This window comes from Delphinapterus leucas, chromosome 1, assembly GCF_059928025.1.
Source record: "Delphinapterus leucas isolate spDelLeu-1000000601 "Yukka" chromosome 1, BTC_Dleu_Yukka2, whole genome shotgun sequence".
Taxonomy (NCBI): Eukaryota; Metazoa; Chordata; class Mammalia; order Artiodactyla; family Monodontidae; genus Delphinapterus; species Delphinapterus leucas.
In genome coordinates this window covers 21,060,240-21,076,468 of record NC_143129.1, presented here as the reverse complement: position 1 = coordinate 21,076,468, position 16,229 = coordinate 21,060,240, and the positions used below count along the sequence as shown (strand labels likewise).

At 38.2% G+C, this 16,229-nt stretch overlaps 1 protein-coding gene across 2 annotated transcripts in view; it reads left to right on the top strand.

The window, feature by feature from the left end:
• ESRRG (estrogen related receptor gamma) overlaps nt 1-16,229 on the top strand; it is a 214,696-nt gene that overhangs the window by 152,364 nt on the left and 46,103 nt on the right. The window contains exons 4-5 of one of the 2 annotated variants that reach the window (XM_089906828.1): nt 2,200-2,310; nt 5,924-6,106. In XM_089906828.1, coding sequence (XP_089762954.1) covers nt 2,200-2,310; nt 5,924-6,106 — 294 coding nt within the window. The remainder of the gene's footprint in view (nt 1-2,199; nt 2,311-5,923; nt 6,107-16,229) is intronic. The other variant, XM_089906823.1, reaches the window with a different exon arrangement.

Below are 16,229 nucleotides of genomic sequence, written 5' to 3'. Positions count from 1 at the left end.
TCTGTCAGGCTTTCTTGGTTCTAACAATTTCAGAGTTATTTTTAAACGTTTCCTCCTTTTTTTAGCCTTCGTCTGTCATTGTCTTTCTCTGTCTCTGTTTCATCCTGCCTTCTCTTCACACCTCTAACCATATCACATTAATGTTCACATTGCGTTGGAGCTGGATGCCAAATGTGTTCTGGTACCACTTTTAGTTATATATGGTTTTAATTTTCTAAACTGTTATAATGGAAAATTTAAAATTCTTATAATGAAACAAATTTGAATGGATCTCAGATGAACAGACAAAATGTGACCACATTATATAACCTGGAAAAATACCCTGGAGAAAGAAAGAAATGAAAAAAGACAAAACACGACTAAAGGGGGGAACAGGGGGAAGGTGTTAAACTTTAGTAAATTAAATATAGACACAATAAAAATAGAACATTAGAAATTAGATAAACGGAGGAATGGAACTCTAGGTGCAAAATTCCTCTAAAAGCGGCAGTCAAGAAATGTTTCTTCATGACTCACAAGCATTCTATTTTCACTGAATACTTAGAGACTGTACCTAAGCTCTTCGTTTTTGGATATTTGTTTGTCTAAACCTACTTACTTGCTCTTGAAGTTGCCTCCTGATGTCACTTAAACTCTGCTCTGATGTTTCAGTTTGACATTTCAGGGTTTATCTGGAACCAAGTGTATGTTTGTGTGTATCACTCAAAGGAAATCAACTCTTAAAGTAGTAGTAATATGAAAAGTTATGTGTTTCTTTAGCTCATGGATTGATAGTCATCTTTAACATATGAGTATATATATTCACCTTCAGGATTCACATAGAAATATATCAGCCTTTCCCAGACTGTTTCATATAATTCAGTTACACCACAACTCACCTGTTCCACATGATATTAACAAATGTTCCCAAAACAGGATCCTTGGTTAAATTGGTTTGCAAAACATTGCATAGGCTGTATCTCCCTCTGAGAGTTCTATTAGTTGCATGTTAAAGGCTCTGAGAGGGCCTTCAGTAAATTAACAATACTGAGGATACTGTTAAACCAAATCTATTTGCTGGACAGTTTGAGATATATGAAAATATGTACAATGAATTACTTGGTTGTGAATTTATTAGTGGATAATGTTAATACTGTCTTATCAATTAAGGTACAATCTAAGACCACAAAGCGAATCTCTCACCTCTCTCTTACTCCCAAGTAATCTTCTCTTTATTTGATAAAGATTTATATGTTTCTATCCTAAACTTTACAATTACAGACTGGAAACCACGTTATTAACAAGCGCCCCTCCCCACTGCCCCATGTAAATGAAACATTTCTTTCTTTTTAATCCCTTTCTTTCCCTTTTGCTCCTTTCCCTAATGTTATAGATCCACTGCCAGCAATACCTCCCTGAATCTTGACCCAGTCCATCACTCATGGGGAAAAAGTATTACTAAATGCCAGTCTACTTTTGCCTACTTTCTAGCTTCACGCTTCATCTCTGCCCTCCTAACAAATCCCTCCTTTGCCATCCTAGCCTCCTGAATTCTTTCAGGAATCTCCTCCTTCTAACCTGCGTTCAGTCCAAACCTGCTCTCAGTTTCCTCTCATTTGAAGGAAAATACGAACTTGTGCCAAAATGTAAAGAACATGATCCTTCTGACACATGTTGACTTAGAACATGGAACGATCCTCGCGTCTCATCTTGTGTAGTAGGGTTCCAGCTCTCTACAACATGTAGGGGTTTTCAACTCAATTCAGTTCCACGGGTCCATGTGGAGTCCTCTGATAGACCGGCGTGGATTGAACAGCTCTGGGTCTACTGATCTACTCAAGCCCACACATTGAGCTCTCAGGGGTGACTGATGAAGAGGATACACGTTGCCAGCATCTTTAATTTGAGAAACCGTGTTAGCACCAAATTCCAGTTTCTTTGTATTAATTCTCAAGGAAAGGTGCCTTTCCTTTGGTATGTAGGTGACTCTGATGGCCTTGCATAAATGTCTCTCAGCTCGGTCATCTCTGCCAGGTTTGGTTTCCAACCTGTACCAGTCTTGGTTCAGCCGTCACTTTTTTACATCCCTCTCCTTCCCCTGGACCCTTCTGCAATCTACTCTCTGTTTACCTAGCACCCGTGGATGATGGTCTCTATGTATTTGATTGGTCTCAAAGGTAGTTACCTCAACAGTAAGGAAGTGCCTGTCTTTCCCCACAGGAGTGCGTCTTGACAGAGTACGTGGAGGTCGGCAGAAGTACAAGCGCAGGATAGATGCGGAGAACAGCCCATACCTGAACCCTCAGTTGGTTCAGCCAGCCAAAAAGCCATGTAAGTACAGCAGACATGTCTGGCTTTCCAGCACACGACATCCTCCCAGCTGGCTCTGGGTACATCACTTCTGGCATGCCCATTCCTACTGACTCCAACGAGACTTCTCTTTGTTGGCGGGGGTGGGGAGATGTGGCTTTATTCCCAAGGATTGCCTTTGAAGAGCAACAACAACTCAGCTAATTATCTTTTTTTCCTGTGGTTTTCTCCCCCTCTACCTTTTTTTCACCTAGTCATTTTGTGGAAGCATAAGCATACCAAGGCATAGCTTATGTAGTGCGAATTTTACATTTACGGGCTATCTTTATTTTCAGAGGTACATAAAATGGATCGTACCATGATCATTAGTTCATTGGAGCTGTTAGTTTCAGATTTCACCAGAAAGTGATTTTTGTAGTTTCCACTAGCTAAATGAGTTTGTTCAACCTCCCAATGAAAATACATTAGGAGCCTCATTAATTTAGAGCTATAGAAGGTTAACACACTAGCTAGCAATAGATTAAAACAAGGATGGGCCCTACTGATAACAAGCATAGGTTGGTGGTTCCATTTCAGATGCCCTTATGGGCATTATGAATTGTTTTTTAAAAGCCCATGGTTTGATAATGCCTGGCTGCAATTTGAAACAATGGTAGGTATGTAGCTAAAATGCAAACCCCATTCTCTTTGTCATTAGCTAAAAAGAGCTAGAATATAGATTGAGGCAGTTAACTGTGTTCCAGTTTCGGAAAAATCAGTTCATGGCTGTAGTGCAAAAGAGCTAACATTTTAGGATGTTTATGCATAGAGTTTATACGAGGCACTGAAAGTGCTTTGGTGGAAACAATTCTCACATTTAGCTGTCTCTGTCTCAGAAGACACAACCAGCCCTCACCAGAGGAAGTTGCAGCTATAGCAGTTCTAGAAAAGACACGGGTAATTTTTGATCTGCTTTCGAGGGAAGAGAAAAAGTGTCCTCTTCTCATTCAGATTCTCCAGGAGGGGTCGCTGCTATGCATCATCCGTGTGAGCATATGGGCATCTGTTAAATACATAAAACAGACCCTGAACTGTAAATGAAAGGACATTTTAGCTATGTCAAAGGAAAAACAACCAGTTTTACATAAAATTGAAGCTTAAGTGAACATATGGCATGGTTTCCTTTTGCCTTTCCAAAAAACATTATGTTGATTATACCTTCAATTGTCCAATCTGGCATCTTCTCCTCAGCCTGCATGAGCTGTCTGGCATTCTGCAAATACAATCTAGGACTGCATTAAGCAGATTTTGCACATTAGAATAAAAAAACTTTCTGATAATACAATAAAGTGCAATAAACACTAATGCTTAATTTCATTAGAGGTTTCGTTTTCCTGGATTCACTAATATCCAGACTGGGCATTTCTCACTCATTTTATATGAAGTCGACTGACACCATTGATGATATCCTCTACCGAGAGAAAAATGAGCACCAGCCCACTCGTAAGTCCACAGGATGGATAAAGAAACATCTATGGTTTTCGGCGTAAACCTGAGAAATTGGGAAGAGACTTGTCAAGTACCTTTAAGAAGATGACAGCAATTTCAGTGAGCTCCATTTGTCTGAGATGAAAGAGGACTCATTCATTACTCATTATCTTAAGGCCTCTGTGTTCATTTTCCTTAGTCTATCCAATTAGTGTATTTTGGTAACAAACATTTATAAAACTTAATTTTCAGATCCTGTCAGATAAATGTCAAGAGACCAGGCATGGGCTTTGCTCAGAAAGTGGCTGGGGGAGATTTCTGGAGCCTGACTGATTGTTTGTGTACTACAAAAGCCCAAGAATGAAAATTGGGTTCTATTGATTCTAATTAGGGAAACATTAAATAAGATTCACCTAGAAACAGTGCTGCCGGCTATTCCATTTTCTGAATGATAGGAATTTCTAAGCTTCCACCAAATTTCTCTGACCCCCTCCAGTCAAGTATCCAGTGGCTTGGGTAAAACAGGTTGCATTTTCCCTGTACTAAAAGGACTCGAATCACGATTTCCTTCCATTATATTTTTGTACCCTTTATTACTGCATTTTCTTCTAATCCTGAGGATCTAGTAGTTGCTGACAGGTTTTGCTGCATTGTCAGAGCAATGAAAGTGGAAACTTTTCCAAGCATAGCTATAAAACAGGGTGTTGTTTCGATAGCATATACGAGAAACAAATGTCATTCTCTTCAGATCCTACAAATTAAAAAAAAAAAAGAATATTTGATTTTAATTTCTTTTCTAGAAAATACGATATTTGGGAATACCTCCTTCCAAATCTGCATTTTTAATTTGATAATAATTGAATATTACTGCCATTGAATGGTTATCTGCTGATAATTTGAAGTGAACAGAATTCATGTGGCAGTCATAGTAGTAAAAATTTTAAACTCTATCAGAAAAATTACAAATTATAGCTTGGATAAGTATCCTTGTTATGTTGTTACAGCAGACAAAAAAAGAACTATGTTTTCAATTCTAAGGTATATGAAGTCTTTTCATTTTGAGTTAAAAAAGTTAAAAATGTATAGGGAAAGGCAAATGGTCTAGTAAACGTAGAGGAACCTTTGACTTGGCTCACAAAGATCGCATTTAATACCCTAGTTTTCTAGAGTAATAGGACACAGACATTGAAATATCTGAGTTTATTCTTACCTATTTGTATTTCCTCACTTAGAAGAAAGTATCAAATCTAAAGCTACATGTAGAAATTGAAAGTGGGGCCAACAAGAAAAATCATTCTGTTAGCAAGGCTTTATAACCCCTTCCATAAACTCTCACATGGCCCTGAGCGATAAAACACATTTGATGTGATGCTTTCCATTTGTCTCTAGTGTTTATTTTATGAAGGATTTTAAAAACATATATCACAAATTTCAGACAGATAAATCTGAACCAGAGAATGAACTAAAGACAACAGATGAAAATAGAGGATTAAAGTATTAGACGCTCCAAAGAGGAAATACAGTCACATTTAAGTTGGAGTATTTTTCTGGAAACTGACATTGGCTGTATTTGGAAGATGGGCCTGGTGTGTGGGGAGGGGGAGAAAGGCAAGTCGTTTGTATTGAATGCATCCCACAGAGACAGAGTTATACAGTCAGTAATTCACCCCGGCAGAAGGGTTCTGACCTTTGCTCCTCTTTAAAGGAATTAGGACAGTTAATGACTTTCATGCCCATTATGTCTATGGGCAGTAGGAGTTCTTTGCCTCCTGCATTATGTTCTATATTTCAATGGCTTATGTGGATATTTATTTTAAAGCTGTTGTATGCTATTTAATCTGCTTCCCCAGATCCCACTTAAGAATCAAAGAGCAGACCCAGAAAGCCTCTAACTTCTCTTATCTGTTTGCTATAAAAAATTTCATTACAGGACAGATGCTTCATTCCAGCAAAGGCAGGTAAAGCCAAGAAGAAACAAAGAACTATTACAACTGCTATGGGTTTTCCAGAACACTGTTTAATATATATATGTTGAACCGTAAATGGAATATTTGGGGTTGATTATAGGTGTTTGTGGGGTGTTTCTGTTCTGTTTTTTGTTTTTGCTCAAAACACCACCTAGTTTAGAACGTGCGAAAGAGGGATGATGCTACTAGTGATCTTGTAGTGCTCTGGTCTGATTCTGCAGATAACAAGATTGTCTCACATTTATTGGTGGCTGAACCGGAGAAGATCTATGCCATGCCTGACCCTACTGTTCCCGACAGTGACATCAAAGCCCTCACTACACTGTGCGACTTGGCCGATCGAGAATTGGTGGTTATCATTGGATGGGCGAAGCATATTCCAGGTACCTTTTCTGAAATGAAAAAGGAAAGTTTGCAATTAATTCCCTAAGCTTTATATGTTGATTTAGGCAAATTCACAATTTTCTCATTAGGATTTTAAATTTTTATTTATTTATTTTAATTTGCTTTTTTATTTGTAGTTTTTAAATTCATTTATTGTCCTTGGCCACACTGCACGGCTTGTGAGAACTTAGCTCCCCAACCAGGGATTGAACCCAAACCATTGGCAGTGAAAGCACAGAGTCTTAACCACTGGACCACCAGGAAATTCCCGTTCATTAGGATTTTTTTAAACCTTTACATTTGTTTTTGTCATACTTAATTTAGTGCTTTCTTGGTCCTAATAGAATCATATGCCTTTTTAATAACTGTACCATCTTGAATGCTTGTTAATTATTTTTTCGCATATGAAGGTACTATTGCCAACCTAAGATAAAGAGAATATAACTTGTTAAAATAGTTCTTTATTCTTTTAAAAAGTCCGGGTTTTCTCCTAAGGAAATACTTCTGTTTTTTCTTTTCACTTTAAATAAATGTTTATGAATTGGGGGCTTTAAGGCAGACAGCCTGGGTATAAGTCCTGCCTGGCCTGCCAATGGGACAACTTCCCGAGCTTGCCCTATCTTAGCTTCCTAAACCCTAAATAAAGCTATAATGTCGTAATAAAAAAAAGTTTTTGTCAGGAGTAGTCTAGATACCTTTTTTCCTTTTAAAAATCACTTATTTTGTTGTTCATAGTGGCGATTTATACTGAATTGTTTTTCATATTTGCATATTGCTTTGGTTTACAATTAGATATTTACCATGAATTTATACATAAATTATGAAAATAAATGTTAAATTGACATTGTAAGTATTCTCATATGGTGACTTAAGAGGAGTATTTCAGGTTTTTGAAAAAGTATTTATTTATTTATTTATTTGATTGTGCTGGGTCTTAGTTGTGGCAGGCGGGCTTCTTAGTTGTGGCATGTGAACTCTTAGTTGCAGCATGCATGTGGGATCTAGTTCCCTGACCAGGGATCGAACCCGGGCCCCCTGCATTGGGAGTGCAGAGTCTTATCCACTGCGCCCCCAGGGAAGTCCCAAAAGTAGTATTTTAAAGTATCCAATTATTTTTCTCTCCAGGCCTGTCCTTAGATCCGTGAACATATACCTGATCACAAGGTTTAAGAATTTTAGTAGTCTACTTGAATTATTGTTTGTTTGAGCTTTGATCTTCAAATAGTTTACAAACAAATTTTTGGAGTTTACAAACCAGGGTGTTTCTCTGGTACAGTGAACTTATTTCTGTCTCCTTAAACTAGTTTGTCTTTATGCTTTGAATGCTACAGTAATTTCTTTAATCAAATTGATGGAAGTCCCTTTCCCAGCCCACACTGAAACCAATTTATCGGTCATGATACGCCAGCTATGTTGCTAACAGTCGTAACGAACTGTCAGGCGATATCGCAGTGAAGCTAATTTGAAGTCATTAGGTGTGCAGCGTTCAGGCGACAATTTGTTACAGTGCTTGGGAACACAGCTGACATTTCTGAATGGCTTTGTTCACTGCAGTTCTAGATGAGGCCAAGCAAATTGTAAACTAATTTAAACATCACTCTGTATTATACCGGCTACTTTGTCTTACACTGTTTGCTAATAAAGCACCCCCAATTAAGTCAAAACTAGTTAAATAGGTGAGCTGGAGTGTATTCTTTAGAAGATACCTCCACAAGGGTCACTACATCTAAAAGAAAGATGAGAATTTGATTGTGTGGATAGCTGATTTGCATTTGGATTGTAATCATATCTATAAGGTTTTTAGAAAAAGCAAAAAAAAATCGAAATAGAATATGCTGAAAGATGGTGAGACATTGGAAATTGTAGCGGTGGAAACAACCAGAATTTACCTAAACAGTGTATGAAAACTTTTCTGGAAGGAAAGTGTTATGAAGGGTTTTAGAAAGAAACAAAACTAAGATTTGTTGAAGTGTCCACAGATACTTTAAAAAATAATCAATATATATTATATCATTTACATTTATCCACACACACAGGTACACAGACATACATACTCACAGATTTAAAATAGCATTATTCTAACCCAGGGTTTCTCAGTCTTGACGCAATTGATGTTTGGAACCAGATAATCTTTTGTTATGGGGCCTGTCCTGTTCCTTGTAGGGTATTTAGCAGCATCTTTGGTTTCTACCTATTAGCATCCTTGAGTTGTAACAAACAAAAATGTCTTCACACATTGCCAGATGTCCTCTTGGGGGGGCAAAATCATGCCCCTCTTCCCCGGTTGAGACCCATTGTTCTAACCCAGGAATCAGATATTATTATCCTTAATTCAAAGATAGGGAGATCTGGGGCAGAGAGAGGTAAAAACACTTGCACAGGGCTTCCCTGGTGGCACAGTGGTTGAGAGTCCACCTGCCGATGCAGGGGACACGGGTTCGTGCCCCGGTCCGGGAAGATCCCACGTGCCGCGGAGCGGCTGGGCCCGTGAGCCATGGCCACTGAGCCTGCGCGTCCGGAGCCTGTGCTCTGCAACAGGAGAGGCCACGAATTCTGCCCAAGTTCTACCTGAATTAAGAAATTTGTTAAGCCCATATTCTGTTATCGTACAGACATTCCATAATAACGATCAAGAAAAGTCAACAACTCCTGCTGCTGCTCTCTGGAAAGGAAAAGTCAGTGATAAATTTGTGGGTCCAGTTGTGTATCTAAGTAGAAATGTCAGCTTACAGAGGAACTTGTCACAGTAAAGGGGCTCTGGTGACCTTTGTGAAGACAGTAACTTTAAATAACTATGAGTAACAGCATTTCCAGTGGTGGAAACAATTGCTATACGATTATGTGTTCAGTCTTAAGCTGAGGCTTAGAATTTGTAGGGGCTGACGTTATTCTCTCTCCCCAGCAAATGCCAGAGGAGGTTACTGTGCAATGATGATTCACAGCTCTGTTTTTCGTGATACCCGGAGGGTGTTTTAAATGACTGCAAGGAGTATCTTGGCTTTTCAGAGAGGGATTAGCAAAACACGAATTCACTGAAATGCCTTTAAGTTTCATAACAGTAAGTGTGCCGTGCAGTGTTTGGAGGTAGAAGTAAAAGATGCTGTGATACCAGCGTGCTGGTCTATATAGCCGGGTTCAGGGAGCCTGGGCACGGCAGCAACATGGAGCATGGGATGGGGAGGGGGTAAAGCCAAAGAGAATAGAAAGATTAAAGTCTCATTTCTGCCTTGATAAAAGTAAAAATGTGTTTTTGATACCATGACCTAGTCCTCATAACTGGGGTCGGAGCTGGAATTAAAGCCAAATCAGAACGGAAATTTCACGTCTTAATCTTCACTTCAAAATTATACTAAAATCCAAGCCTTTGCTCTCTTTATGCTGCTCTCAGTTTGTGGAATCGCACACACACACACACACACACACACACACACACACTTTTTAAAAATTAAGTTTAGCATATAAGATCAGATCAGTAGCCTTTCTGCACTCCTGGGAAGATACTTTTGTATACTTGCTTTTGCTACATAAAAAAGTGACAAATTCAACAAAAGAAAATATTGAAGAAGAATACATAGGGAGTGGGTTTTTTTTTATCAGTAAATAGAATTAGTTGACTTACTTCAATAAATCACATAAATGGAAAAGTGTGTTGTTCGGAAACATGACCATACTTTATCTCTAGAAGCAAAAAGATCACAAGGGCTTTAGAAAATGCTTGACTTTAGTTGAAGGAGCATAAGGGCACCAGAACAGATGATGGTGCCCTAATAGCCCTTTTTAAGAATGACAGGGCCCCACCATTAGCATCCTTTTATATCCTTGGAAATTGCTCATGCCTCGCTTTTCTGGTTCCTATCTGCCTGACTCTTTTTTATTTCTCTTTCAATTTCGTCCGCGCTCGGATAAGCGCATGCTAACACAATATGATTGAGCTGTAAAATGGACCGCTGTCGCCTCTAATCTCTTTTATGTAGATACGGAGGTCCTGCACACTCCACTTCATTCTCTCTCCATTGTTGGCCTTTTTTTAGAATGGGCTGCCAAGTAATGGAGGCTCCGTCAAATATTAGAGCTAGGTTTCACAGGGTGTGATAAGACGATTATCATCCCAGCAGTCAGATCTATTATTGTTCTTTGTGGTTGATTAAAATATTATTTTGTACTGTAACTTTGTTAGCAAAATGCAGAATGTGCTTCGTCAGATGGTGCTTAAAAAAGCATCACCCATATTAGCTGACCTATATAAGTGGCTTAAATATATTTATGGATCTTGCCAGACGAATGACTTTAAGAGAAAGGTATTTGAACAATTCAGTGAATGAATGTATTTTAGAAGTTGTTTTTTCCTTTATCAAATATGGCAGATTATCAGGTGGGCTTGTTTATTTTTGACATGACAGATCGAACAGTTACCTGCTGAAGAAGGAGGACTCCATTCAAGTTTGGAGCCTCTTAGTGACATTTTTAAAACAGGAAAAAAAACACAAAAATCTATAGTTTTTCTTCATACCAAATGAAGGCAGGAACTATTAAGCTCAAAAAGAAAACCACACTCGGAAGAGATGTGATAAAACAGTCTTTATGTATAGTTATTCATGTAAGAAACAGAAGTCTAAAGTATAGAAACCAGTATTCTCCATTTATTCTGAAACATTTTTTCTAAAACGTTCACTTAGGAAAATGTATTAAAACTTGCTCAGCGAGTTGGCTTTTTCTAGTTTTCTCGACAGAAGTACTTAGAATTTTCTATAAATGACAGAAATCTCTAAAGAACATGGATAAACTATTTCTATATATTAGGATATAAATTTTGTGAGAGAATACCCAAGAATATTTTGAACTAATATTTATGGCTAATGATACTGTTTAAAGATATATTTATTGTTCTAATGCATTTTACGTAGAGATCAATTTTTTAGATTGTATCGTTCCCCAGGCAAAGTTGTGAAGGTTTTGTTTTTTAACTGCCCATTACTTATCTTAAACTGCTGGCACCATTACATGATTATGACGTGTGAAAAAGCACAAAAAATTGTGGTGGAAATAATTACTGTAAGATTATGTTTCCATTTGTAACACCAGGTAAGTTTTCATGTGTATGCATGTGATTATGGTTTCACATGCAGGAAACGGCATAGTTAAGAGAGTTATGTTATATATAAAAAGGATCTAATATGCTGTTTCGTTTCTATATCATTGGCACTTGAAAAATGTACTATTGATTAGTTGATTAAAAATATGCACAGCACAAAACTATTAATTGGCTCTGAGGCTCTGCCCTCCACCCCATGGTATAACTGAATTTACGCGTAGTTGTAATTTCTGCTTTGCTACAAGTGATTTAAAGCGATTACAGCTCTTTTCTCAGGATTAATTTTTCTTATATGCATGTAACTTAATGATTTCAGAACTGTGGAGTCATTGAGTCTTTTAGTTAAGTGGGGAAATTTTTTTTTTTTTTTTTTTCGGTACGCGGGCCTCTCACTGCCATGGCCTCTCCCGTTGCGGAGCACAGGCTCTGGACACGCAGGCTCAGTGGCCATGGCTCACGGGCCCAGCCGCTCCGCGGCATGTGGGATCTTCCCGGACCGGGGCACGAACCTGTGTCCCCTGCATCGGCAGGCGGACTCTCAACCACTGCGCCACCAGGGAAGGCCCAAGTGGAGAAATTTTAAATTTAAGATCCAATGCCTTGGCACTTAGTAAGACTATTTAAATTACAACTATATTCAATTATCAGATAGTTGGAAGCTATGTTTAATGTACCTGGGAGTTGTATACCTGTGTACCGGTAGTTGTGGTTTATAAAAGGTAGAATAATTCTGAAAGTAAAATCAGAAAACCTGAGCTGTATATAGTTGAGTAATATTTTGTAAGTTATGTAATTGGTCTGGCCATGAGTTATATTGTGAAAATCAAGTGAGGAAAAAAAACACACATGCAAATTATACACATATGCATAATTAATTTGCAAATTATCAAGAATGATCTAAAAACGTAAAATATTCAGTGTTCATTTTAGTGCCTAAGAGATTGTGCATAGATTGTCATTTTATTGTAATTAGAGCCAAGTGATCCAAAAAGTTAGTATTCATAAGAGCTATTTCAAAAAATATTCAGAACAAACATCCATTATAATAGAAAGGGAGGGAAAGGTTATTTAACCAAGAGGATCACTGTATGGATATTGCCATCACTCTGTCCTAGGCGAACAAGACCATTAGCTTCTAGATAGTCAGGTTCGTCCTCCTCGGCCACACCTGAAATAACTGAACGTTTATCAGTTTCTGAAGTCACAGTTGTGATATGGAGAAAGGAACAAGTTGAAAACTGTGTTGTGAAAAAAATAATCTGAAAGATCCCCTACAGCCTTGTTCATTTTCTGCAGCTACCCTTGCTAGAAAGGCGAAAGACCAACAAAGAAGGTTTGAGGTTTCCCAGACAGAGACCTGGTTCAAGAGACACCCCCAAATGTTATTAAAGATGCTCACAAAGACCTCTCCACACCACTCAGTGCCATTGTTTGTGACCTGATGCACAGTGCCATCACCATGCTGAATTACCTGTGCTCACGTAACCTCTGTTCCAGTATTCTGGTCCATTCCTAGGTATCTCCCAAATATATCTGCCATCCATTCGTCGTCATGCCATTGTGTACCTCTGATCCACGAGGAATCATGATTTCATAGCAGTCATGAATACAATTTAAGTATTTGAGTGCCTGCTATGGACCTGATACTATGCTAGGTACTGTGGGGCTTATTCAAGCTACAGGTGACCTGATCTCCACCCTGAATCATGGATCTGTGTCTGCATAAATATCTGTGCATACATATGTGCATTGTTATGTGGTAATCTTTTTTGTGCGATTAAGCTTTCAATACAAAAACAACTAACATCGGTAGAGTTTATTATTGTTTACAAATCACTTTCACGAACTTTTACTTGATGTCCATAACAATTCAGTTGTTTAACTCTTACTATCCCCTAGAGTCAGGAAGTTTGATTCACACTGTTAGTAATGTTACTTGAACCATGGAATATTTAACTTAAATGACTTTTTACCAGTAGCTTCAGTAGGTCTTTCTCCCCTATCCTCCTCTACTTCCCCGTACATTTTTTGTCATTTGTTCCAGATTACCTACCTGCCTTTCATACAAGTTTAGGCAAATGGAACAATATTTGCCCTGTCTTTAAATATTGTCTCTACATTTATAAAATGAAGGAGAATTGAATCAAAGAGGAAATGTATGACACACCTTTAAAATCAATAAAAATCAAGGTGTTTGATTGATAGTGTGCCCTTTATATCCCTGATCACAAATTTTAATGAAACAAGGTGATCACTGTGTAGCTACTCAGCTGAATGGTTGGAAAAGTTTTTAAATGATTGGTTGCTAAAATTGAAGGCTCTTCCTCCCCAATTCTGTTCAGATTCACTGGGTTGAATATTTCTCTATTCATCAAGTCCTAAAAGATGGTATCATTTTCAGGCAAGTAATTGTAATCGCAAAACTCTTTTGAATGATAAGGTGACAGGATGAGTCTCATCATTCGGTTCACTATATATATCAGAAGCCTGAACAAGCCTGCACTCTACCTGAGGGTTATCAAAATATTGACATCCCATAGACCTGGCCCGACTCATATCTTTCTGTTCTGGAATTCTGTTTGTTCATAGAGCTGTTACTTCTGACTTTTAGGTTCTTCTCGAGGCTACTTGATGAGTTCAAGAGAGAAAGACTTCTGTGTCTTGTGAAAAGAATTCTATATGGAAGCTGATTTAATTAGCATAACCCATATATGCTTAAATGGTTCGTTAAAATATTTTTCCACCTCTAAAAGAAGAATTGGAGGGAGAAGTTTAAACGTGATGCTGGCGTGTTTTGTTCCTCCCTCTGCTCCTCTTTGACCCTTTCTCCATCCCTAATCCCACCTCCCTCCCGTGGGCTGGTCACACGTTTTCCCCTGCGTCCCCCTTGCTCTGCCTCAGCCAATCTCCAAATGAATGCATGTCTATCGTGGCCTTGGCTTTGGCACTCTGGATATATTGATTAATAGTTGCCCTAAGCTCCTTTTAGCAAATCAAATTTTCACTTTTAGCAAGGATTTCGCCTCTGATTTATTCAGCAAAGTGAAATGCACTAAATTGACTTTGACATTCAGGGAAAATGGCTGAAAAACAAAGAGCAGAGGAAAGAGATATAAATTGTGTGGCAGCTGGAGACTTCAAGCATCCGAGGAACAGTTTTCTGTGGAATACAGAGTAATTTGAAAGCACACAGAGAAGTGGTTTCTTCAAAAAAAAAAAATGAAAAAAATGCTGAGTTTTCTTTTTGAATGAGGGTGTAAGTATTACTCAGCTGAACTCAGAATTTCTGGTACAATGCATTATATTCTGTAGATAAAAATAGCTGCGTAATCCAAGATTGCCTATATCTAAATGAGTTTATGAAAGCTAGGACATAACCTAATTACACTGGAAAAAAGAAATAGTCAAGTCATCCCACATGAAATAGAATAGTTAATGTGAAGGTGTAAGCACTGTGTAGTAGTGTGTGTGTGTGTGTGTGTGTGTGTGTGTTGTAAAGGATGGAGCTTTTTCATCACCATAAAAAGAATTTGAAATAATTTTGGATCACAAGCCTCAGAAAAGCCATGTAACTTTGCTCTTCTGTTTGCCTTTTTTCCCAAGAATGTTTGCCTTGGCTGTATTCCTTAATGTGACTAAGTCAGCCTACTTCCTTGTTAGACCAAGGTTCGGTGAATAAGTGACCATCAGGTTCAAGATACAAAGTGTGGTTTTGATGCATAAAAAGAAATGGTGCTGATGTAGATGAAGCAAAGAGGAAAGGGGGTTGAACTGAATTCACTGTGGACACTTGGGGAGGAATGAAAGGTGTGAGGACTACCGAGGAGTAGCTTTGATGTTGCGGATCTCGTAGACTGTTGAATTGCCTCCGCCGAGAGGGGTTATCAGAGGGGTGGAAGGAGAAGGGGGAGGGGAAATCTACAGAAGGAATTTGCTGTTCATTTACCTTTTTGCTCTTCCATGTGAATTTTCCTTATTAACCAAAGTCAGGGTCCACATAGTCAAGGCACTGCCCTCCCTTTAACTATACTTTTTCATTATTCTCTTTCTTTTCATTTTCAACAAATCAGTGTCCAAAGTGACCCAAGCCATCCACATCAGTGGCATCTTACCAATCAGATAATATTTTTAACATTATACCAAACATGTCCCCAGGAATAGAATTTCCCTAACGCCAAGCTGCTTCCTCCCCAATTCAGGCCACTTTTCAACCTTCATAAATGATTCTTAGAAGAACCCAATTAGGAGAATGTATTTAACCTGCTAAAAATCCCTTTAATTGACCAAACTTTCTAAGAAGCTTATGGTATATGATAAACAGATATAATACCTCCATTTGTTTATAAATACCTTGATATTTCTCTTAAGAAAAAAAATTTCTTGGTTTTCCCCAGAAAAGAAAAAAACAAACTATGATTTTCTCAGAAGCAATCAACCACTTTTATTTTTTATTTATTTTTGGCAGGTTATATATTTTTTTTCCTCCACCAAGAATCAGGAATGACGTACAAAGTACACAAACCCCAAGTCAAAGGGATATTCAGCTTTCATTTTATACTTGGATCTCTTAATGTGAAATTCTGTGCTATTATTATATGAGTTAAAAGTACTAATGCATCGTAATTTAGTTAAAGAGAAACATATAGTGGGTAAGTAGCACCTCTTGGTAATTCTAAGCTCTAGAGTTAATTCAGCTTAGTTCATCCCACAATTTTACATGTCTCCATTTAACCACAGAACTTTGCTTCCAATAAGGAAATTATATTTCCATTGCCAGAATGGGCAATTAAGTCCTCACTACATATTGTTAACATTATAAAATCAAGAAGGGGAAAGGACCAGTTTCTTCCACTGGATTCAGATTAAGCCAGTGGATGACCAGCCGTCCAGGTCAGCAACACAGCCTGTATGGATTTAGAGAGTCATCGGAGCCCAATGAAACACCGTAATTCCAGGGGTGTCTCTGAAGAGCAGCTCCCTCCTCTCTGTATGAAGGGGGCTTCACACCTGCTTAACCTACATTAGGGAAG